Raw genomic sequence first — 25,371 nt, forward strand, 5'->3', positions numbered from 1 at the left:
CTCCTTAGCTAATTATTATTATTATTATTTAATTCAATGACTAAATTGAACAGTACCCCTGGTTAACAACGTATTTCCTTGCACCATATTTATTTCTTGTGTGGCAGGGCAGTCTCTGTCACATAATTAACCTTCGTTTTTTTTGTTTTACCCTGCCTTTGGGTTTAATATCAAAGTCACATTGTTTTGCTTAAAGACTGTGCAGAATCTTTAGTAAATGTTTAGGTGATTTATAGTTATCTCTAGTTAATGAATGACAGTGGCAACCTTGGACATTTTTCAGAGTGGCGCCATATTACATTTTTGACCGGAATACAGACTGCCAGGGAGAGTGCGCTGTTGTTATAAAATGTTTTAATCATTTTGCTGATGAAACATTGATCAAAGGTCTTACAGATTGTTTTCAGCAGACAAAAAACTAAATTAGATGTGATCTGGGACCTAACTTAACAGTGTATGTCATCGAGGAGACTGTAAGTCCATCCCTCACAGCCTTGTTTTGTTCCTGTCAAAAATCAAATATGGCGCTTCTCTATAAGGGATATTCTTAAAGGAACATTCTGGGTTTAATACAAGTTACGCTCAATCGACAGCATTTGTGGCATAATGTTGATTACCATAAAAATATATATATTAAAAAAAGAAAGAAAAAAAGCACAAATCTGGGTTACAGTGAACCACTTACAAAGGAAGTGAATGGGGCCAAGCCACAAGACGTAAACACTACCTGTGTTAACATGATTTTCGTGTGATAAAATCTCTTACTAACCTTTTCTGTGTAAAGTTATAGCCAACTGTGACAAGGGTACGCCGTAAGCCCTAAAATGACCATAAAAAACATTTAAACACCTTTACAGCTCAAGTAATACATGAGCTTTAACAGAAGAATTAATGTAAGTGCTTTTATCAAATTATAAGATTTACATTCTTCCTTTAAACCATCCAAAAATTGGCCCCATTAACATCCATTGTATACGTCCCTTCGATTCTAGGTTCTTTATGATTGAGTTTAACTTGTTTTGAGCCTGGAATATTCCTTTAAACGGCCTGAAACATCACATATTTAGCATATATGTTACTCTTCTAAATGTCTTATGGGTCTGCCTCATCTGTCTTCTATTTCCACTGTTATCTTGACAGTGGTGATATTGACACTTGACTTGTAATTAGATTGCACCAGCTCATGTATTGTTGTGGCGAAAGGCTTTTGCTTTTGTCTCTGCATTGATCCTGTTTGCATTAACCCACTGCTGTGATAATGGAGTTTTCTTTTTATCGAACTTCTTTAAAGGTCGCACATCTCCACACCACTGCGTACACAAAGCACAGCATTAGGTTTATGTATGCATTAGTGGATACAATAGTCAGAACATTGAAATGTGGGAGTGGGCGTGCGAGGCTGAGGGCAATCTTGGCATATCTGTTGTATTTTGATATGAATTGAAGATTGGCTTTTATCACATACAGTTCACCGTTGGCAATACATATTGCTGAATTATAGAGTAAGCAAAAGGCTCGACAATAATGTGCATTTTAATTGAAATGTCAGGCACTTTCAATTTATTCTGGACCAGAATAGACAAATTCACAGCTCATCTAATCCTCTCTCCCATTTCACCCAATAACTTAGACTAAAATATCACAACTCACACTTGGATGCAGGGGCGGTACTGTATCTTAGTAAAAATAATAAGGCCAGTGAGCAGAATGTGTCTGAATGCCAGTACAGTCCCATTTTCACTTTGCGATGAGCGTATGCTACTTCTCAGCCCACCCAAAAGCACACATACATAGCAACAACGAGCACAGAAACATGAAAGGTGATTTTTCAATGTAATGCCAAGAAAAGCTTTTTGTCTGGCCAGTGTCCCAAACTCTAGTCTTAGCATAAGGGAACGCAGGGAATTGGAGTATCATTGCTTATGTGAGAAGGCCATAAAATATTAATTCTGAGGTATGGATAAATTGAAGTGTGAATGCATATGTGTGCTGCATGTGCAATTGGTCATACATCCTGCAACTGTATTACAGAGAGGCAAATGCGTAAATGCACTTTGGCTTGAATGATGTATGACGACCTCCTACACCAGGATATGTTTGCCACTTGGCTTCTAAAGAACATAGATATTAGTCCAGAACGATGCCTATTTCAGCTCTCCTGCAGTAATGCACAAGGAGTGTGCACTTTACTCATCTTGTTACCAGCCTATATTACCTGATTCTTGTCACTTTCTTTAACACTCTCCACTTCTAGATTGACTGTGTGTGTGTGTGTGTGCGTGTGTGTGCGTGTGCGTACATGGTATCAGGGGAAATGTAGAAAGAGAAAAGATTCAACAATCCAAGCACTCTAGATAATACAAAGATATTAATGGCAGAATGTTTCTGGAAAAAGCGCACACATGAGAACAATGTGGTTTTCTGGAAGTACTCTCTTACCGCTTAATTGCACTTTAAATGAGTTGCGGAGCTTGAGAAAGCAGAGGCTCAGGAGTGTCAAGATGGGCCCTGAGACAGGCTTGAGTGTCATTTAGAGTACACGGCTGGCCAGGCTGCCCTCATGCTTGCAGTAGACCATGCACCATTAACATCCACTCTCATTACCTACTAGTCCATCATCTCCGACATTAGCAAAATCGGCAGAATTAATGTACCCGCAATTGTGCATAAGATGAGATTTTCTATTCCAGCTTTTGGAGAAAGGGAATGACATGTCAAGCCTCACTAGATGATAATTGATGAACCATATGAACCATACATTGCATACCCCCTGAGAACAAATATGTAGCAATTGTCCATTCTAGAAGATTTTGAAACATTTGGTACAGCTAGAGAGAGAGTTCACCCCAAGATGAAAATTATATCATTTACTCACACTCATGTTGTTCCAAATCCTTACCGCTTTCTTTCTTTAGTTGGAAACAAAAGGAGATCCAAGGCAGAATGCTGAATGTCAGAATGTCTCAATTAATATTCACTTTTATTGTGTGGAAAAAAGATGAAAGTGAATGGTGACTGAGAGAAACATAGTAGCTAAGGGGCTGTTCATACTGAATAGGGTTTTGAATCATCTTCGCTGGTTTTAAATTGATTTCTATGTAAACATGCACAACACCAGTGAACGTTTTGATGCCATGACCCCTTGATGATCTTCTTACGATGGACCCCCTTCCTAAAATGTAAAGGCAGCTAATTATTTTCATGTATAAAGACTCATTTTTACTGTGTAAGAAAAATAATTAGTGAGATATCATTAAGACAGATAACATGTTGTTGACTATATTAAATAATTGACATTTATATTGCCATTGTACTAAAGCCAAAATAAATATTCTGAAAATATTTACTTCATATCTTAAGTTGACTGTGTCTCTTTTTTTAATACTATTACAGAAATTAATCTTGTATTAACCTAAAAAGAAATCTTTTAAACTCCATTTAAATTAATTTACACACACACACACACACACACACACACACACACACACACACACACACACACACACACACACACACACACACACACAAGCATACTGTATATTACCAAAATAACTTTCATCTCAAGCTAGCAAAAGATAGACAACAGTGGTGAGGAGAAACTTTCAGTCAATAGAACTAATTTCATGATTTCTGGCCAGTCTTAAGAAAGCAGTATGAAGCTACATAGGTAAAGTTCAACAAGACAAGCTTTGATATTGGCTTGCCAAAACCTGATATACTTTTAAAAGTTTAAAGGTTATACAGACATTAAAAACCATCTAGCTAGATAGTCAAACAGGCTGTCAGATAGTCGGAAGGACAGACAGATGGAGAGATTGGTGGGTGGGTGGATGGATTGGTAGATGGATAGATGGATGGCTGGATTGGGTGATTGGTAAATGGATGGATGGGGAGACTGGTGGATGGATGGATGGATGGGGAGATTAGTGGATGGATGGATGGATGGGTAAATTGGTAGATGGATGAATGGGGAGACTGGTAGATGGATAGGTAGATAGACGGAGAGACAGACAAACAGAGACAGGCAGATAGATAATGAACAGTGTTTGTTTACATTTGAATTTTTGAAATTTGGAGTTTGAATTAACGAGCATTCCATTGTACTGTTTTAACAATCTGTCAATGTAAGTCTACATGATTTTTCGAAGATTTTATCATCTTATCAGCAGTTACAATCAATAATTTTGGTCTTGGTTTAGGGATATTAGAAAAACCCTAATGCTATGCAATCACTGCATGCATGTTTTATTATCCATGGCTTTATTCTGAGTAGCATTTTGGGAAATCACAGGTTTCTACAGCAGAGTCAACAGTGCAGGGGGACTGTGTGGGTGGAAAAATAAAAGGCAGAATTCTAAAAGCGTCTGACATATTGTCCATTCTGCTGCTATGCTTCCCTTAAAGCACTCTAAGGTAGACAACAAGAGGCTCTCGGTCCAGGAAGAATTACAGGCCTTTGTAGAAAATGTAAATCGGAGCATAAGTGCATGTACGTCAGAACATAGTAACAGAGATCAGTTTGTGCATTTAAATTCTGTTCTCTATTAACATCTGCATCGACATGCATATAGCAGGGGAAGCCTCCAGTTTGACACTGTGGTCCATTAGTTTTATTGATCTGCCTATGTTCTATAACAGCCTAACAGCATGTTGTCGGTTGCATTAGATCCACCATTAAATGTAATTTTGCCCTTTTAAATGGCCTTTGGGTACTTGAGTTTATGTAGCTCAGTAACTACAGCTTGGCATCCCCCAGTCTTTAGCTCAGTACCAAGAAGGCATGGGCATATAGGCTTAACATTGGTTAGCCAATCAAAGCAGCCTTTTAACCTAATTACTAGGACAAGCTCTTGGCAGTCTCGGCAAGCCACTTGTCCTCCTGCAGTGATCTTAGGGGTTGAAGGGCACAGAAACAAAGGACACTCTGAACATATAACTAGGTCTTAAGAAAAGATAGAGAATGATAAATAGAAATCGATGCAGCATTGCCAAAAGAAAAATATTCCCATTGCCTCATTGGAACACAACACTTATTCAATGTTCCGAACATTCTAAACCTTCTATATAATTCATTTGAGATTGGAACCTTGACATTAACCCACAACAAAAGAAGAAAATGTTGACATTTTGGTTTTCTTACTTCTAAATGTTAATGTCAAGCCACCCTATGAGTATCTCCTTCTCCAAAAAAAAATCAATTTAAAGTCTCCTAGTTCAAGTTGGAGTCCTGTGTAAAGATATCTGTATTCTATGGAGATATAAATCGTAGACTGTTTGTGTTTATTGATGACTAATCCTAATCTTCAAATCTTAACCTTTGCTTCTGACAGAGTGGGTGCAGAGTGACTTTTTGAGGCAGCCAGGTCCAGCAGGGACGGCATTTCTTAATAGCCAAATCTGACTCAAGACACTGCTCAGCCAGCCAATCACCTTCAGCAAACTACAGAACTCCATGGGGTTTTCACTCACATCAGTAGTGGGGTTTTCTTCATATTAGTGCTGTAGTGCAAAACATGTTTTGATATGATAAGACATCAACCTTCTTAGCAAATTAAACTATATTTTCAGGCAGCTTCTATATTCTTCCCACTCAATACCGCTGTCCTTCACACATAAACACACACATAATGTGCATGTATGCAATTATAATGACATCATTATATATATATATATATATATATATATATATATATATATATATATATATATATATATATAATTTCTGAAATTTTTTCTGTTCTGGACTGCCTTGGAAAAGACAGAATTTCAAAAGTGTATTTAATTTCCACTCCGGAATGCTTAGACGTGGTAAATGAAAGAAAAACTATAATCCACTATGTTCTGCATGTTGTCAATTATTAGTGCATACAGGAAGCGTTGCAGATTTTATTGTATTTTTATTTTATTGTTTTGTTGTATTATTGAATTTGGCAAAATTGTCTACAGAAATACAGTTGTGATTTGGTGTGACCACCCTGTCTTTAAAACAGCAACAATTCTCCAAGGTACACTTGCACACAGTTTTTCAAGGTTTTTGGCAAATAGGTTATTCCAAGTATCTCGGAGAACTGTCTCAATTTCTTGAGTTTTCATGAAATCCCAAACTGACTTGATTTTGAGATCAGGCTCTCTAGGTGCCTTATCATCTGTTTCAGGACTCCTTAGCAAGCACAGATTAACCATAGGGCCAATTGGGCAGTTGCCCACGGGCCTCCAAAATCATAGGTCTTCCAGCAAGAGTGCTGTTGTGTCCGTATATCAGCATGGCAGGCAGAGTGCCGCAGGTATTCACAGGCGTGCTGAGAGAGGCACACCTCTCTCTGCGTCTACTCTGTTCAGTGAGAGAGTGAGTGAGAGAGAGAGAGAGAGGTGAGCAGGCGATAAGGCGGAGCAGCACAATCAGTTGACCGCACGGCAGCTGACATAGACGTGAATGAGCTGCGCATGTGCGAACAGCGTTGTCATTGACGAATCACGAATCTGTATTGTTTGCTCCCCTTTAGTTTTAACTTTAATTACTTTAATTTGAGTTGTATTTTTATTCTTTTCATGCACTTAATCACAGGAGACTGTTGTTCATTCCTGTTTCTGAACACTCTGAATTCAGACACTTACTTATTTTTGTAAATATGCATTTTTTTTGTGGCAAATATGCACATAGTGGTTTGTTATGGCTGAACGCTGTGTGAGAGAAAAGATAAGTTACCTTCGCTTCTAACTTTCTCTCTGAGTGATTGATATAGGGAATTAATAGGGTATTACAGTATGTACGGTAAACACAGAAAACCAAACACATGTAAAGGGCGGACACTATGTAAAATGCAAATGAGATGCTGTGACATCACAGATATGTTAATTAGCATATGACGTCATCTAGCCACATTTAGTGGCTTTTCGAGCAGGCTTTAGCTACTTTCCATTGAAACAAGTTAGCAACACTGGATTGGATCATTATTGCAGTAATTAATGTTTCAGCTGGCAACAATTATTTTAACCCTAACTGAGGCAGTGTGTAGCTTCTCATTTCTTAAACAACCATTTCAGAAGATGTATACCGTGGTCATGAAAAAGATGTCACTGTGTTTCAGAAGAGCAAATTATTGGCAAAGAATAATTGGAGATTGCTGAAATCACTAGAATTGGTTTAAGAGCTGTCCAACGGATTATTAAAACCCAGAAGGGTAGTGGTGAACCGTCAGCGTCATGGAAGAAATGTGGTCAGAATAAAATCTTGAATGATCGTGATCGCTAAAACACTGAAGTCACATCATAAAAAAAATCAACAGGAGAACTCACGGCGATGTTTAATAGTGAAAGTAAGAGCATCTCCACATGCACAATGTGATGAGAATTTATAAGATTGGGACTTAACGGTTGTGTGGCCACAAGAAAGCCATTTCATAGGCTAATCGGAAAAAAATTACTTCCATTTACTAGTGAGCATAGAGATTTGGACTGTGGAGCAATGCAAAAAGGTCATGTGGTCTGATGAATCCAGATTTACTAGATTATTTTCATGTTTATGGATTGGCCCTATTCACTTCCATTGTAAGTTATTTTTTATTTATTTTTTATGAAGAGGAGGAACAATACAACATTTTATTTTGTGGTAATCAATATTATGCCACAAATGCTGTCGATTGAGCTTAACTTGTATTCAACCTGGAATATTCCTTTAAGAACAAATTTTGTATTCTAAGGATCTATCATGGAAGAGTAATAACACCAGCAGTGTCCTTAATTTCAAGCTCCCACAGAAATAACTTCATACGAATGCAATAAAAAAGCATATTTTCAGCCTCAATATTGCAAAATACATAAGTTGTTAATGTCTTTTAAATCTCTGAGCAGGGTGGTAAAAGAAAAATCTCTGAAGAAAAAGTGAGGAGACTTTCTAATCAGAAATTCCTCCTAACGGGTAATATGAACTGAGAAACTCTGCAAAAAAGTGTAATATACATATCAAGCTCAAGGACCTCCTTTACTTCCTATTAACTTTCTCCCAAAAAAAACCTCTTGAATATCTTTTCCCAGCTTCAATGCTATGATCCTCACACAATTTCAACAACAACTGAAGCAGCCTGCTGACCTGTAAACAAAACTTTGTTTCCCAGAGGACTGATAAAAACATGTGCACTCTTGACTCCCGAAAGTTGTGTTTCAACCAGCCAAAGAGAACTGGTGGACTCCCCCAGCTTCAGCCATCCTAGCATACAATACACATCAGTGAAGCTGAGAGTATTTGACACCAAGTGTTTAAACATAGCTGGAGGCAAGTTGTGTGACCTTCAACTCAGATACAGATTTGGTCAGAGTTCTTGGCCAGGAAAAAGAGGAGCTGAGTCTTATCACAATTAAGCTTGAGGTAATGGGAAGGAATTCAGTTTGAAAAGTCAGAGATCTTTTCCAAAAAAACAAATAGACAAATAAAGCAGCCAAGACAAAAAAGCAGTAATGAGACATCCAATTGAGTGTCAATGGAAAAAGATGTACAAGATGTGATTGAAAGACCCTTCTTAGTGATCTGGTTAAGATATAGAAGAGCAGGGGGCCAAACATCTCTGTGAAACCCCAATGATGAGGCCAAAATGATCAGTTGAGAAATCAGCACATCAGTTTAGAATGTTTTGCAACCCATATTCGAACCCATTTTGCCAAATTGTGGTGATGCAAGTGCCACCATGTGGTTCATTTCCATGAAATACTACATTTGCAAAGCAGTAAATAATGCTGTCTTGTTCTCAGTACTGTTAGGGTTAGTTAGTTAGTAATTACTACTCAAATGTATCCATTCAAAGAAGTAACTGAAAGAATGCGGTTTTGGTCGTGGAACTCTTGTGGCCAGGATTAAGGTTTGAGTTACGGGTATATTAATTTAATCAATTCTACTTTAATCTGCATATTTAATAAGACTTATTGTCAGTTTATTTGGACAGCACCCATAAAAAGACAGGAGGATGTTTCAGGAGTACCTCAATGCAATCATGGGTGGCTTTCAGAAAGTGGTGGTGGCTCAAAGGAGTGCAAGTGGGAATAAAAGCTTAAAGGGAGAGGGAGGTTGAATGCTGTGAGTCTCCATGGGTCATGCACTTCAAGCCATGTGATAAAATGCGTGGATTGACTGTTTCAGAAGTGGAGGCAACTGAGATTTGACCCCTGCCACCCAGATTGAGGTGAGTAACCACGCCACCATGGGACCTACTAAGTAATGGGAATATCAATGGTCTATCAACACAAAGTATTTTGCTTAGAACTATATTTAGGAAGCTTTAAATATAGCAGTGATTTTTAATCATGGCTGCTTGGCCACTGTACACAGCCACATCTTCTAGCCGGTCCACTAGTCATTCAATTAAACGTTACATTAGTATAGCTCATCATTTGAAATAGATACAGTAAATTATAAAATGTATCTATGTTAGTTTGTTAAAATCAACAGTATGGTTCTTATACCAACAAATCTTGGACTTGATCTTTTGAGGGGTCTAGTCTTGTTTTGGGTCTTAACTCCAACTCGAATCCAATTCTTAAGAAACTTCATTTGAACTCAAAATGGGTTCTTGTGGGGATTGTGATCACACCAGTTTTAAACAAGTAGAATCATGAAAAATACTAAAATGATGAACAAATGGTGAGTGCACCAGGGGAACGATGGCAGAAGACAAACTTTTAAGTAAAAACTGCAACTTATTTCAGTCAATACAAAGTCATAATACAGCTTTAGAAAACTTTGAAATATATTTCAAAGGACTTTCTTTTTTGAGCTTGACAATCAGGGTTGCTATCCTGCTAAATTCATTTTGTGTCCATGAAATAAAAACAAAATCATAAGTAATGAAACAGCGTGTGGGTGAGTAGGTGATAGAATATTTAATATTGGGTGCAGTATGTGAAGCCAGTGGTTCTCATGTGAGCAATGGGTGTTGGAGTGAGGCTTGTGTCATTTTCCAGTCCTCCCCTCCTCTCTTGACCATTCGTCAATGAAAAGTGCAACATCTGAGGCCAAGGGGATAGAAGAAAATGTGTTTTCAGATGAAGCGGAATGGGTTGTGTGGTCTTCAGTGCTTATCAAACTCATTGAGGCCCATGAAGAGTAACTGTTTTGGCCCAAACCAAAATAACATCCTTTATTGAAGACTATCAGTTCCAAAGACCTCCTGGATAGATCAACAGAGGTGTCAGAGGATACACAGCGCAAACAAAAGTGCCTCTGGCAAATTATTTTATTAAACCCGTTTGGGTGCAAACAGTAGCATCTCTAGTTTCGATTGCTATGCCGCATTAAAAAACATTTACGTGTCAGTGCGCAGTCCACACACAGAATTTCTGACATTATTCCCTTAAAAGTGAACACATCTGTGGGTCATTTTAATATACATTGTTATATTTTTAGCCATCACTAAAACGGTTCTATTAATCAAGATTAATAAATGCATTCCTATATTTACTGTGCATTTTCACATTGAGAATCAGTGGTTTCATTCAAAAGCTGAAAAATTTTGCTTTCAGAGGCTTTATATGGAGTTAGGATGAAAATAAGGTGCATTTCGAACTGTTCCGAGACCAGTGCAGACAGACATCATACTGGAGGTCATTCACTAAATAGGAAGCAATTGGAACATTCCACATTCCTCTATGCAGCTAAGCGCATTCACTCCTAAAATCAGACCAAATGTTCAGTTTCAGGCTGCAGATGATGTGTTTGGACCACTCACACTTTAGACATGGGACAACAGTAATCAGTACATAGATTCATAGACAATTATTTTGAAACCGAATTATGCCAATTTCTTATGTAACGTCTGTAACCTCTCCAAAACTTGAATAACCAACACTTCTGGAAAACACTTGGAAAAATAAATTTACTTTCTATAGTTTGGTATTTAAAATTTCACAACTTAGTCCCACTGTCCACATATGCAGACATACATTTATAAGAAAACCACTTATTCTAACAAACAAATCAAATTCTGCAAATATCTGCTAACAGTCTGCAAGCTGTCCCACTGGGTGGGCTGAAAAAAAATATATATATATATACACAAATCTAGTACACAGCCCTGGCTCTGTAACTGGGACAAAAACTAAATGGATCGGACCAATCCACACAAGACTACTCCAGCCAATCAGCAACAGGTGGTGGTTCTTGTGCATGCACAGGATGGGGGCAGAGTGAGAAACTCCAAGGGAGGACAAATGGATGAGAAACAGACCAAGAGGAAAAAGGTCAGATGAATATAAACTAAAAATGAAGTATTATGATAAGTCGAGAGCAGAGCTTTCAAAAGGAGCACTGAAAAGGAGGGCCGTGTTTATTTTGGGAGTTCAGTTCGAATATCAACAGTGTTTCTCAGGAATTGCGGAATGCACCTTTAAAATCAACAATTCTACTTTAGATTTATATTTGTTTAGCGGTCTTAATTCAGCTTTAAGATGCTTTTAATTTACGTAATATTAGTATATGCATAAGTGCTTTTACATAAAAGGCTAATATCTATATTTGCTATATTGCTTTTTTTTTTTTTTTAAACATTTTCATATTGAGTGATGTTTTAAAAGATGTACACATTTTATACAGAGATTTGTTTAAATCATTCCTGAACTTCACTCTGAATTTAAGAGCAGATGCTAAACAGTTTGTTCAGTGTAGTATATGCATATTTAATTCACCACAAAACTCCATTAAAGCGAACTTAAATAACATTTACTTGTTCAAATGTCACAAAAACAGAGCTGTACAAAAGGAAAGATTGATTGAGGAGTTCATTTAACAGATTAATAATCTGAAAGCCTGTTCATTTTACACAACAGCAGCTCTTACCACACATGAAAAATCATTTACAAGATACAGCACTGTGCAATTTCACTCCAATATATACACAAAAAAATAAAATAAAGAGCAGCCATTTTTATATCATTACAGACTAGAAGAAATACAAGAACACAAGTTAAAGACTCCAGAGAAGAAATGTAAATCAAGCTCAAGCATGTACACCGCAAATGAACAAAAGTTATGTAGTTAAGGCTCACAGTGGGAAGAGTTTACGGTAAAGACGGCGATTTTTAGTACACGAGTAACTCCGGGTTCCATTGTAAGATGTAGCACAAGTCAGAGGTAATGCGTACCACAAATAAAAATGTCAACCAGATTAATAAGTCACACCCACACAGACAAAGTACTCAATCATACGTCAGTCACATTCTAGTCTGCAGAAGCTTCTTGCCCCCCTCTGGGTAAACAAGAGGGGAAAGGTAGTCACAGTTATGACGGTAAAATGAATGTCACGCTGAGGCACAGGTCCGGCCTGCTTCAGACTGTTGGCTTGCATTTAAAAAGACATAAGGAAAAAAAAAAAATGCAGGTGTAAGTCTGCAATGTCATATGGAGCAGTGCCACCTTAAAGGGATAGTTCAACAAAAAGTAATATCGTTTACTTAACCTTAATGGTTTGGAAAAGGTGACCATTTTTGTGTGAACTGCCCCTTTAAAAGCTATCTGGCTCCCTCTGCTGGAATGCAGAGGAAGGGAAATATGGAGGAGCAAGACATGGGCATGAGTTGTGTTGGGATTTACAAAGCAACAGCAGGCATACTGTGCTTTAAGCACGGCTCACCATATTCTATCTCCAACAAACTGGGGCTTCATGTGACTGCAAAATGCCAACTCTTTGCAACCGCAAAGTGTGGCGCTCAAACAATGCAGGTAGTAAGGAGGAAAGAGGGACAGCATGCAAAACACATGAACAAGGCTGAAATAGACCATTACAGGTGAGAAGAGGATGATCAGGACAAAAATACATGATCCATTATAGTGCAACAGTTAAACATTCTGCTCAGAAAACCCTGATGGAGGGATGAAAGAAGTGCAACACAAATATGGTGCATGGTTGGGGGGGTAAAAAATAATTTCAGGAAAAATGAAAAAAAAAAAAAAAAACCTAGCAGTGCTTTCTGAACAGAATACATGGCTAATATATCTTATACACAGATCTGTAATATTCAAGAATATTAGGCTTGGCGGCACTAGTAAATGTGTAAATCTTTGGAGTGGGGGAGCCATTTTAGACAACTGAACAACTATATACACAACTGACAAGGAGGCATAGCTGAAAAAAGTCTATTATATTGCGTAATTCACATCAAAAATAAACTCAAAATAAATTAATAAAGCCTACAAAACTGAACTATTCTGACCAACAAGGGAGGGAACCCTTTCCATTCATGTTTCCTTTCTGTTGAATCTTTGGGTTTACAAAAAAATTAAAATGAAATTAAAAAAAGCCAAATAATAACAAAATAAAATGACTATTTACAAACACATTGAAATTACATACACAAACTTAACCAATCATCCAATGACCGAACACATTGTAATAAGAGCCTCAGGGATCTGCTGGTAGTTTTTAGGAAGCCCCTAAATGCTGGTTAAAGTATGCGCTTGCGTTTTAGGTAGGAGTCCGCGTAGTGGCCCCCGAGACCTTGAGAGTGCTGGCCAACATAGCCACCCTCTGGACTGGGCTCTGGAGATGGGATGAGATGGGAGAAAAGGCGCTTCTGTCTACCAATGGGAGTCTAAACAGAGAAATAAATAAAAAGGAATTGAAGATCCACACTAAAAATAACCAATGAAAGGTTCCTGGAACGCTTATGCGATAATTGACAAGGAGTAAATATAGATGCCAGACATCAAGGCTGAAGATGGCCTACCTTCATTCCAGCATCAGGTGCAGCAGAAAATAGGCTGGAATGAGTGATTGGTGGCATTCCTACAGCCTGTAGAGAGAAAAAAAAAAAAACTTATAACAATTTCTGAGCCACTTAGCAGTCATTCTGTTTTTCAATTTTTTTTTAAAATTATTGTAAAAGAATAGGAGTGTCAGAAAGATGACACTTCTGATAATTGCAGAAAATGCAATCAAAAGAGTTTTGAAATGGATTCAGATAAGTGATCCTTGGGCTTGTGGCCAATTCTGTGATCCAAACAAGTCCTGCTCCTTTAAACCGCTAAAAGGAATCAATGTGCAGTATTAAATACATTTTATACTTGGACTTTTGACTTGTTACCATTAAGTCTGGTCCAGATTTACCCCTTTAACACTGGAACCATTCTGAACTTTTTATTTGCCCCTTTTCTACCATCTGGCCAAAAGGTCCTCATTACTGTTCCTACTGATCTAGGCTTGTTGGCATGGTTAAGGTTTCTTTTTCCATAATGGTGCTGGGAAATCAGGATAAGGCACACCAACAGCACAGTCAAGTACGGTAAGCCAACCATGCATGGTTTGTAATCGTATCATACAGAACTGTGCTCAAGTGGAAATGCTACTGGAACCATTACTCACTGTGCTCAGAACTATTTGGCCAAATGATTCAAAAGACACCATTGAATAAAAGGGCAGTTCTGGGCCTAAAAACATAAATTCTCTAAAAAGAATCCAAAAAAAAGGTCCACACTGCTTTGAACGTTCAACTCTTAAAAGGGAAGGTTCACCCAAAACTGAAAATGGTCTCATCATTTACTCCCCCTCCCAGATAAGTATGGCTTTCTTTCTTCTGAAGAACACACAGATTATTAGAAGAATATTTCAGCTCTGTGGCTCCAAACAATGCAAGTGAATGGTGACCAAAACTCAAACTCAAAGCAAAGCATAAAAGTAATCCATATAACTCCAGTAGCTAAATCTAATTTTCACAAGTGATAAGTGTGGGTGAGAAACAGATCAATATTTAAGTCATTTTTTGCTAGAAATCAGGGAGGAGAATTAATGGTAAAAAAAGGATAGTGATGCTTGCTCTACTTGCCGTTAACTGCCTGATAATGTTTTGAAAAGCTTTCAAAACTTTGATTCTATATCCTTACAAATTTTGCAAACTTAGCAAATAGTACTTTGAAATGGCCAGTGCAATAGCTTGTAAAACAAACCTCCATGCAACCTGACTCTTGGACATTTGCCTTGACTTCTGAGGCTGAATAACATTAGATGACACAATATTGCAGATAGATAAAAAGAAAATGTACCTTATTGAGCTGGGTGGAGGGGATGCTCATAGGGACTCCAAAACTGAAATGAGAGGACTGAGTAGGGCTGGGTGGATAGCTGAAATGAGACCCTGAATCACTGAAGCCTGCATGTCTGGACTGCTAGATAAAAAGAGAGAATAATGATTTAACATTTGCCTGATGTTTGAACAGAATCTGGTAGTGGCAATGCTGGAATGTCATACCTGCTCTCCATAGCTGGAAACTGCTGCATTTTCTAAAGCCTCCTGTCGCTCATATAAGTGAGCCAAGGGGTCCTTTAAATGAAGTGCAAAACAGTTACAAAACATCCAGGCAGTATGGGTCAGTGATGCGGTTAATTCAAGTTCGTGGTTAAAATACATGAACTAACCTGGTGCAAAGGTGGAAACTCTGGTGTATAAGACTCTTGGTAGCGCAGGCTATAATTTTGGTGGATGCTGTTGTTTGAGCGTTGGTTAGATGTGCTGCCTAGTGCTGTCCTCTTCCTGTAGGGGTGGGACCTTGTGCTAGCACCTTCACAAAAAATATTTTGATTTAGGCAGTTCAACACAACTGTTTATTTTTTCACTTTACAAGTGCAAACAAACATGACGACTGGTAGACTTACCTGAAGATGGGAATATGCTAGGAGCACTGAGAAAAGGGTTCTGGGGTACTTCTTTAGGAGGCTCACCCAATATGGATACCTTTGCAGAGATAATAATCAAGTTCTGAATATAAACAAACCACTGTGTGTGTGTGTGTGTGTATGCATGCATGTGTGTGTATATATATATATATATATATATGCTCTAATGCAGTTTTTACATGCACACAAGTTGAGAGCCAAGAAAGGATGAAGCAACTACTCAACTCCACATCTTTGGGAAATTTAACTAATATAGTAAACAGGTTTACATGCAATTATTCAAATGTATTATTAGGGATGTCATAAAATATTGTTTAATGATCAGCACATTCTTTTATTGATACATGAGGCATCAATATCGACATTTAAATTAGTCCAATTTCTGTGGCTTCAATTCACTGCCAGCTGCATTCCATTCATAGTCTTGCGTAATAGATTTGGGAGACTACAAGTGGGCGACATAACATTTACTGAAGCTGGACAGCAACATGAACAAGGCGCGGGTATCACACATTATGAGATGTCGGCAGTCCAAAGTTACGAAGGGTTTTGTACTTCAAGAATTCAAAGTGATAAGTTTGCAGGTTTGTGTATAAAACTAGTGTAACTACAAACTGAACGATTAGAAATGGTAACGTTTATTATGCAATTTCCCAGTATGTAGCACTGAATAGGTCATACTTGCAAATGGAAATACATTGTGCAGACTCTCTAAAAGATACTTACAATATATCATCCAGTAATGACAAGCGTAAATAATCTATGACCTTTGATAATGATTTGGGGTGAATTTAAATGGAAAAAGTTGAGCTCCGTAGCACTGCAGAATTTTTAAACAGCCTCCAGAAACTGAGCACACAGCGTGTACATTCGCAACTTCAAAAATAATGGTTTCAAATTTTAGAACGAGTCACGTTGTTCGCCAGATGCATCTGGTGTGTGACCCACTTTAATTTACCTTGCTGCTCACACTTTACCAAAATTGTGTTGAGACATGTTTTGAAAGACAAAGACTATTGTACAACGAGCAGCCCTACTTATATCTAAAAAAATACAAATCCTATCGATTACAGATACATGAAAACGGCATTGATCCCAAGCCAATCAATTATGCTTAATAATCCAACAACATGTAAAGTCATGTTAATGCATTAAAATCATGTTCTTTTATTGGGGTATGGCCATAAACGGTACAAGTATAAACCGATCAGTACAAATAGATTTTTGCCCATCACCCTGATTTAGTGTTGTAATACCTTTCAGCATTCTTCTTACTGGCTTATCCAATGTACTATAATGCCATGTGCATGACTATTTACTTTTTGAAGTAAAAAGCAGAGAATCATTTTATTTTAAATCTCATGTGAACACTTGTTTTTCTTTTTTTTTGGAATATGCTTATTTTTGGTAGTTATTAGCAGATTGATGTGCATGTACACCACGAGCAAAGTCATTGCAAATAAATCATGAATTATGATAAAAATATATACAAGTATATAAAAATACAAAAATCTCCCAAGTCCAAAAAGTAACCCTGCTTAAGATGGTTTTGCAACAGTCTGAAGACAGCTTAACAGAATAAAATAACAGCTCAAAACCAAATTAGCCAAGGAGAACTAGAAAATAAATCGCCATAGGTAACTCACCCCTGAAAGAGTTGACCCATCTGCTCCGAACATGCCACCCAGTAGGGACATGCTCATTCCCTGCAATGCAGAAGAGGGTGTTGGGGGAAAGCCGATTGGGGTGGTTGGGGCGTCCGTTTCTCTGCCTAGTGGTCGGCCCAGGGATGGTTGTTTGATGGGGCCAAGAGGCTCATTCTGCAAGCCCAAACTTTGAGCAACACCTCCTGAATGAAATTAATTTAAAATGCCACATTAAAGGTTCCACTCCTTGAAAATATTTTTTTTGCTTAGGCAGATTGTCATTTGAAATGTCAGGTGCCTGTACCAATAGCTGGAAATGGAATAGATTTAAACAATTACCTGGTGTACAACAATCTTTAATATGACAAATCATCCGGAGCACTCAAGTACTCCTTAGCTAATAAAAGATTTTATAGCAGTAGAAGAAAATGTGTATTCCATATATGGGGGAAGGGGCAGCCCTTATCAGCTTTGCATATGAATATTAATGAAGTGACAGAACATTTACCTTGCTGAAAGGCTAGTCACAGAAGGAGTACCACATTCTGCTCAAGCATCGGTCTTAAGTCCTCGTTTTATTTGGCCGGTTACAATTATTTTAGTTGAACAGCAAAAAAGCACAAAAGAACTCAATCAATAATAAATATGATAAAAGTATGATTGCTATGGCCCTGTCCCTGATATTTCAGATACTACACACCTGCCCCAAGAAAGGAGCTGGGTTTCCATCAAAATGTTTCACATTTTTAATGCACATTTCTGAAAATTTGACTAAAGAAAATGCAAAACATTGTGTGTTTCCATGAACTGTAAATGCCCATTATCTTGAGGGACCCCGCTTTGACATGGAGCAGCTGAATGACCTCTTTGCTTCGGGGAGAGTTGCATTTGGTGTAATAAAGCAATTGTAATTTATGTTATTAAATGCTGCCAGGAGACGTCGCAGAATAAGTGCAGTAGCTCACATAATGAGGGCTCAAATGGCTATTCCCATTCCCCAACAGCCCCCAAACACCTGGGAGTGCCCATGCTCAAAACAGTTCGAGTAGATTGCGAGGACCCACTTTAATGACGATCTGTGGGTGAAGCGCTATTGACTAACCAGGGTTACATCTGAATAATTGTGTGCCATGGTCGGGCATTTAGTTGAGCCAGTCCCGTCAGGCTCTCACACACTTATACCAAATTGATGAGCACATTTGCCATCGCCCTTTACAAAAGTTCATGACAGGTCCTCGTTCATGCGAATAAGCCATTTCAAATCACTTTAATGTGAAACTCTAGAAAATCCACCTCCTCCTAGTGCATTAGGAGTTTAAATCACAAAAAAGCATTTCCATTCAGTATTTCTTTTGCGCATTATAATAGTTGGATGGAAAATGCAGCAAGTAACAAATGGAGAAATGTTCACAATATATAGAACATTTATAAAAAAAATAGATAAGTTAAAAAAAAAAAAAAAAAAAAAAGCCTTTACCTTGAGGAAACTCTCCCAACATGCCTTGCTGGATAGGAAGTGAGGCCAGAGGGTTTTCACTCAGCAATCCAGCCTGTGGAGGGACCATACATTAGCATGACATATTAAAATAAAATGGTTCACCATGGTAACTTGCCTTTAAAAAATAAAATAAAAAGACTTTAGACTTATTCAAATACAAGTAAAAAGGGGTATAAACAGCAATCCAAAGTAAAATATTCTGACCAATCACGTAATGAAATATGCCGATTTGGTCAAATAACAATGCTCAAACTACAGCCACCTCACACCCACACAGAGTAACCACTCACACATGGGAGGAGATTGTACTCTTTGCTGTGCAGAACCTGTGCCCAGAGAAGAGGGTTCCCTAAAAGAGCTTGCTAGGAATGGAGAAAAAGAAATTAAGAGCTAGAATGCATGCAGCTGGGAGATTGGCGGGTGTTGACGGGAAAGGTGAGAGGATTAGTACCTGCTGGACTTGGTTTTGGAGCAGCAGCTGCATCAGGGCAGCAGAGAGGGCAGGGTTAGCCAGCAGAGGTACCGCAGGTGCAGCTCCCAGAAGGCCTGTGCATTGACAGAAGAGTGTCATTCAACAGAGCAACAGTGAGACACTTTCAGCAGAATTCAAACAAAACCAACAAGCTCGAAGATGAATAACATTAGAAACTTTAATTTGAAGCAAAATATGAAATCAGAAGAGACAAAATTGTACACTTCAATTCATTTTGTAAGTGAATGAACTACAGTGAAGCATAATTGATAAAAAGGTACAGCATACAATTATAGACTTAATATTTAGTTATTTTATAATATTTATACTTAGAATTACTTGTTTTTTTCTATTAATTTGAATTTGTTTTAACACGTTTTTTTATTTTTTTATTTATTTTTTTAAAATCGAGAACCCCCCCCCACTATAGTTAGATACATTGTGAACCCACCAAAGTTTGAATTAAGGAATAGAAAAATAATTCACAGCCCTCATCTTAATGCCACTTCCGATCTGACCAGCGGCACGTGAACGCGTACTCCACATGAACGTGACAGGTTAACAACACAGAGACTGAAATAAAAGACAGTGGTAATATTCACAGTTGTACACAGTGTGACTTAGTCCATCATGTATGAATACACCGCCTTAAGACCATAACTTGCCTCGGCATGTGCATGTTGATGAACTGTCTTTTTACTCATTTACATTTATGCATTTGGCAGACGCTTTTATCCAAAGTGACTTACAGAGCCCATATTACAGGGACAACCCCCCTGGAGCAACCTGGAGTTAAGTGCCTTGCTCAAGGACACAATGGTGGTGGCTGTGGGGCTCGAACCAGCATCCTTCTGATTACCAGATTACCAGGTATGTGCTTAGACCACTACAACCAGTGTGTTATGTGACAGTTATGGGCACTTCATTTCAAATCATGGAGAGGCTATATATGGGAGAATCAAACATCTGCTGCTCCTTTTACCATGATGATTCAGATAAATAGTGAACTATTGCTTTGTTGCGTTTCAAGTGTAATGCATCTATAGTCAAACTATGGCAAGCAAATATTTTGACAAACTTTGCTAGTTATGATAAACTATTTCATTTTGTTGCACTGCTCAAGTGTGTTAGACTGCTAGAGTGTGCGTCTCTATCTGCAGGGGTTTATGAACATACACCTAAATGGTTTGATATACAATGAGTACTTGCTAGATAGATGACTTTCTAGACAGACTTGGTTTAGATTAGTGCTGCACGATTAATCATGTCGCAATGTCAGCCTGTGCGATTATATGACGGCAAATGCTGCGATTTTATTAAATAAACAAGTGCATGTGATGTGTGGGCGTGACAGCCCATTTTCTCTGAGAGAGCCGTTTGCCCATTTTCTATATCGCTAATAAAGATGACCAGTCAGTCTCAGTTTAGGGAGTGACACATGTGGTCATGTCATGCGAGTTTCCGGCGTGCAGCATGGAAATCAGGTGAAGATGGATACAGAGCATACCGACACTGAACAGGTGGCCAGAAAAAAAACACACAGAAACACAGATCAAGGCTTGGCGATGTGTCTTTATTTCATCAATAATTAAAGTTAATAAAATACGGGAGTGTGACATGTAAATAAGCACAAACTCCAAAACTGTCATTCTCTGTGCGGTCAGAGCTGCTTCAACCAGTCGAAGAAGAGACCAAATCTGACCGGGAGAGATATAAAGTTCCACCGGCTGATGCGCACTAACACGGAGACGCTCGTCTCTCACCCTCGCTGTCTGCAGCTTGCAACGAGATCATTATTAAGATCAATCTTACATGAAAAATAACATTAAAATGTGTGTGTGTGTGTATATATTATATAGCAGTAGAAGAACACACACACACACACACACACACACACACACACACACACCCCAAGTTTTAGTGGACCACACTTTTATATCCAGTTTCCTTTTCAAAAGGTTACATTCTGCTTGAATGTTTGTTTGGACAATCTTATTTTCATGAAAATTCACATGTTCTTATTTATTGTTCTATTTTATTTAGGTGTAATATCCAGAAAATAACAAGTTTGCAATAATGCAAAGATATTTAATTTTGTTAAAATATTTTACATTTGAAAACACTGTGCATTTATAGTTGTTGTTGCTAGTTTGTATGTTTGAGTTGAGAAATACACATTTCAGCATTATCAGTAATCTATGTGTGCATTTTCCTTGATAACCAAGCAAGTTGACTCATGATACCATTTGTTTATTATAAATCGCAACAGCATATCGCAATATGAACCTCAAATTGCAATATGACTTTTTTCCCCAAATCGTGCAGCCCTAGTTCAGATAAAAATTAATACCTACCTAATTTTTTGCAGTTTTCATATTTTATTGTATTATTTCTGAACATGTGGATGCATTAGATTTTATTTAATTTACATTAACACTATGTTGACAACTTCCCCTGTGGTGCACTTGAAAATTTCTTGCACACATTTCTTTCCTATAATAAAAACAACTTTGATTTCTCTAACCAGGTTGCCTTGCATTCTAATAAAGAACATGCAATCTGAATCATGGAGTACATTTAAAAGTTGGGGAAAAAAAATAATAATAATATTGTCAATCATGTATAGTCCATGAGTTTGATAAAAATCGAGATTGATTTTTTTGCCATATCACACAGCCCTAGAATGACTGTTTATTGCAAAATATTATGATATACAAATACACTCCCAGAACACTTAAGTAGGTACACCTGTACACCTACTTATTCATGCAATCAGCCAACTGCTGATCTCCTGGGATTTTTATGCACAACAGTCTATAGTTTACTCCGAATGGTGCAAAAACCAAAAAATACCTAGTGAGTGTCAGTTCTGCAGATAGAAAAGCCTTGTTGATGAGACTTCAGAGAATGACCAGATTTGTTCGAGCTGACAGAAAGGCTACGGTAACTCTGATAACTACTCTTATAATAAGATTGCAGAAGTAATCAATTGAGCACTCTATACCACTGACAGGGTAAAAATGAAAACTAGGGATGTCCCGATCAGCTTTTTTGGCCCCCGATCCTGATATTTAAATATCTGCCAATACCAAGTCCCGATACTTGTATTTGCATAGATAGAGCTGCAGACAGTTTTTTTGTTTGTTTACAAAAATAACCAAGTAACCAAAGTAACTAAAAGATGTCTTCAGCAGAATGCTTAAAACTTAGTGCAGCTAGCATTTTGATAAAACTCACATATAAAATCAGCTTCTTAGAATGGTGTAATGGCTTAAACTTCAATATTAAGGTACAAAAATATATCACAAATCTGAAGTTCTGTATGGATGAATAGAAATCTTACATACACTTAAAAATGGTGTAAACAGCTTGACTTGAATAGTCACAACAAAAAATGTATTCTATAAAAATTAATTAAAAATTGTGCAATTCCACTTAAGTGGCATAAACAGTTACACTTGAACAGGCCAAAGCTCAACAATAATAAAACCGTTATTAATAGTTCTGTTGTCAATATCAAAATGCCATTGTGACATACTGACAACCAGTAAACACCATGAAAGCATCACACAACGCAGAGATGCATTCACAAATAAGAAAAATATATTCATAACAAGCTCTAAAATGGCTCCAGTAAGAAATCATTAATTTACATCTATTAGTTCTGTTTACGGTCTGAGTTTTGCTGTAACACAAATCACGAATTATTAAGCAAATGCACGAAGACGCGGTGTCGTTATTGAAGGTTAAACGGTTATATTTATCATTAGTGGTATTACGACCAATATTAATCTGATTTAAATTGGGATGAGTGACTGATGAGATATTGAAAGCACCTGAAGAGTGCACGTCTTTGACACAGAGCGCTCATGTTAAAAAGAGTAAAGCTAAAAGTGCTCATGATTGCTCAAATAGTCAATCACTCAACACAACGTCTGATTGTCACAACTCATGTCATGCATCAAGTATTTGCATGTTTATTTGTCATTTAATTTGTTTTGAAACCTGTTAGCAGCCTCTATATCCTGTTCACTGTGCAACAAGCCTGTATAACTATTGTAACGACTCTAGAAAATGGGCAAATTAATATTCATACACATGTAATTCTTACACATTTTTAAAATAAACCGGCATATTCATCTCAATTACATAATGTCTGAAAGTTTCAATTTGTGAATGCTTAGAATTGCCAACAACTCAACCTCCATAGGCCATTCTGTCATGCTTCATGGGCTGAGTAAGCACTCATTCATTAGAGGAGCAGAATATGGGTGATTGCCTGCATGCTGCATAAAAGATCGGCCCTAAATCTAGGCACGATCAGCCAGCCGATCATGGATTAAAGCCGAATATTGGCCGATTTTGATTGCCGGCCGATCGCTCGGGACATCTCTAATGAAAACAAATCTGGGCAGGGACTAAGAAAGCGCAAAACAGAATCATAAGCACCTTGTTTATGTCCTGGAATGAAAGACGCCATCAGCATCTTAAGTGTTGCAGGGTTATTTAAGCCAGTAAGGATCTGCATGGCGTTGGGCTCAGGGAGGAGACCTTTCCCTCTGTTCAGGGCCTGTAGAAACACATGAAATTTCAGGCACCTTAGAATTCCAATTAAAAATGTTATTCAAGTAATCATGATGCAATTACAATCCAATTCTCAATGCATCATTTTGTCAACAAGGGTACAAATCTTCTGCAATAAGACTATAAATGTTACCCTACCAAGTCAGGTTACCCTTTCCGAAATTCAGAAGCTCTGAAATTTGCTCAAGAGTTTTCTGTTTGGAGCTAAAAGCAACAAGAACTGGCTGGTGTTTCTATAGATCCCATGAATGCTAGTCATGTTAACATGAAGCATTTCAAAACATCTTTGAAGATGGTAGCAGAGCATCATAACGGACAGTCAACTTCTGCCTCGGAAAGATATTCTAATTGACTGTGACATGAATTTTGCATTGCATATGCATTAATACACTGCATAAGCCATTACATATCTGATTATGAATTTTGCAAATCAATGCCCTCTAAAAAGATTTTTTATTGCAATGCATCTGTGAATCATACTGCCCTAATGTAACTGTCAGCACATACGAAGTGATGCATGGGACTCACTTAACACACCAAATATTGGGAGGGAGTTTACCATGGTCTGGGCAGCAATGAGGGCAGCTAGCATGCTCCTTCCCGGTGGACCTGGGGCACAGAAAGACACCCGTATGTGAGTGCCACCCAAAGCCGTTCTGTCAGTATGGCGCTGCACTTCTTCAGCCATCTCTGGTGTGGAGAACTCCAGCACTGCAAACTGTTGAAAACTGCAATCTTGCCCCTGCGCAAGCTGTCGGAGGGGTGAACATTTTCAGTAACAGTGATGGTATTGTAATCAGGTGGAATGACTGAGCCAACTCAAACACTGGGTTTTTGGAAAACAAGAGTTGGGAACTGACAACCAGCTGCTTTTAAGAATCCGTTTAGATGCATTAAATGCAGTTACCTCTCGCACAAACTGAAACAACCTGATTACACCAGTGAAATTTTTTTTTGACTACTCTGTGATCCCTGGACACATCAAAATAAAACAGTCTAGCATGGATGAATTGGAAACCTCAGTCATCCGTCAGCAGAATAATCTTTCAAACTATATTTGCCCTATCCAGACTTCAATTTTTTTCCTGTGGATGCACACTCACTGAAAAAAAGGGGGCATTCATGGGGAATCAAGGCACTTACGAGTCTACCAGGTTTTTTTATGCTGTTGACAGGATGGACGCGAGGTTCTCACATGATGAAGAAATGTCTTTTCATCAACTGAAAAAAATTGTTCTACTGTATGCATGCATATCGTTGCCGGTCTTAGCTGATAAATAGTGGTTCCCTGTCTACCAAATCACTGAGGGGCTTTAAAAAAGCATGCTAATAAAACATGACATTATCCGTAGAAATTAGGTCAACTCAGTCTTACTCTCATTTTAAGATTTCCTTAAAACTTGCTCTCAGAAATTCTGTGAATAGATTTTAAATCCTAGCTAGGAACTCTTCAGGAGAACTCCTAGTGGTAAGAAAAATCTTTATGAATACAGGCCCTAATTGTTTTGGTGATTGTATAGT

General features: G+C 37.9%; 1 protein-coding gene across 2 annotated transcripts in view; it reads right to left on the minus strand.

The window, feature by feature from the left end:
- Window positions 1–11,650: 11,650 nt before the first annotated feature.
- raver1 (ribonucleoprotein, PTB-binding 1) overlaps window positions 11,651–25,371 on the minus strand; it is a 37,519-nt gene continuing 23,798 nt past the window's right edge. Inside the window, exons 4-15 of one of the 2 annotated variants that reach the window (XM_052138697.1) lie at window positions 24,410–24,601; window positions 23,716–23,836; window positions 19,246–19,340; window positions 19,085–19,156; window positions 18,774–18,846; window positions 17,297–17,499; window positions 15,630–15,708; window positions 15,393–15,535; window positions 15,226–15,297; window positions 15,020–15,142; window positions 13,708–13,773; window positions 11,651–13,572 (exon numbers count right to left, since the gene is read on the minus strand). In XM_052138697.1, coding sequence (XP_051994657.1) covers window positions 13,426–13,572; window positions 13,708–13,773; window positions 15,020–15,142; window positions 15,226–15,297; window positions 15,393–15,535; window positions 15,630–15,708; window positions 17,297–17,499; window positions 18,774–18,846; window positions 19,085–19,156; window positions 19,246–19,340; window positions 23,716–23,836; window positions 24,410–24,601 — 1,386 coding nt within the window. In that variant the 3' untranslated portion in view covers window positions 11,651–13,425. The remainder of the gene's footprint in view (window positions 13,573–13,707; window positions 13,774–15,019; window positions 15,143–15,225; window positions 15,298–15,392; window positions 15,536–15,629; window positions 15,709–17,296; window positions 17,500–18,773; window positions 18,847–19,084; window positions 19,157–19,245; window positions 19,341–23,715; window positions 23,837–24,409; window positions 24,602–25,371) is intronic. The other variant, XM_052138698.1, reaches the window with a different exon arrangement.

This window comes from Xyrauchen texanus, chromosome 12 (genome assembly GCF_025860055.1).
Source record: "Xyrauchen texanus isolate HMW12.3.18 chromosome 12, RBS_HiC_50CHRs, whole genome shotgun sequence".
In the NCBI taxonomy this organism is placed as follows: Eukaryota; Metazoa; Chordata; class Actinopteri; order Cypriniformes; family Catostomidae; genus Xyrauchen; species Xyrauchen texanus.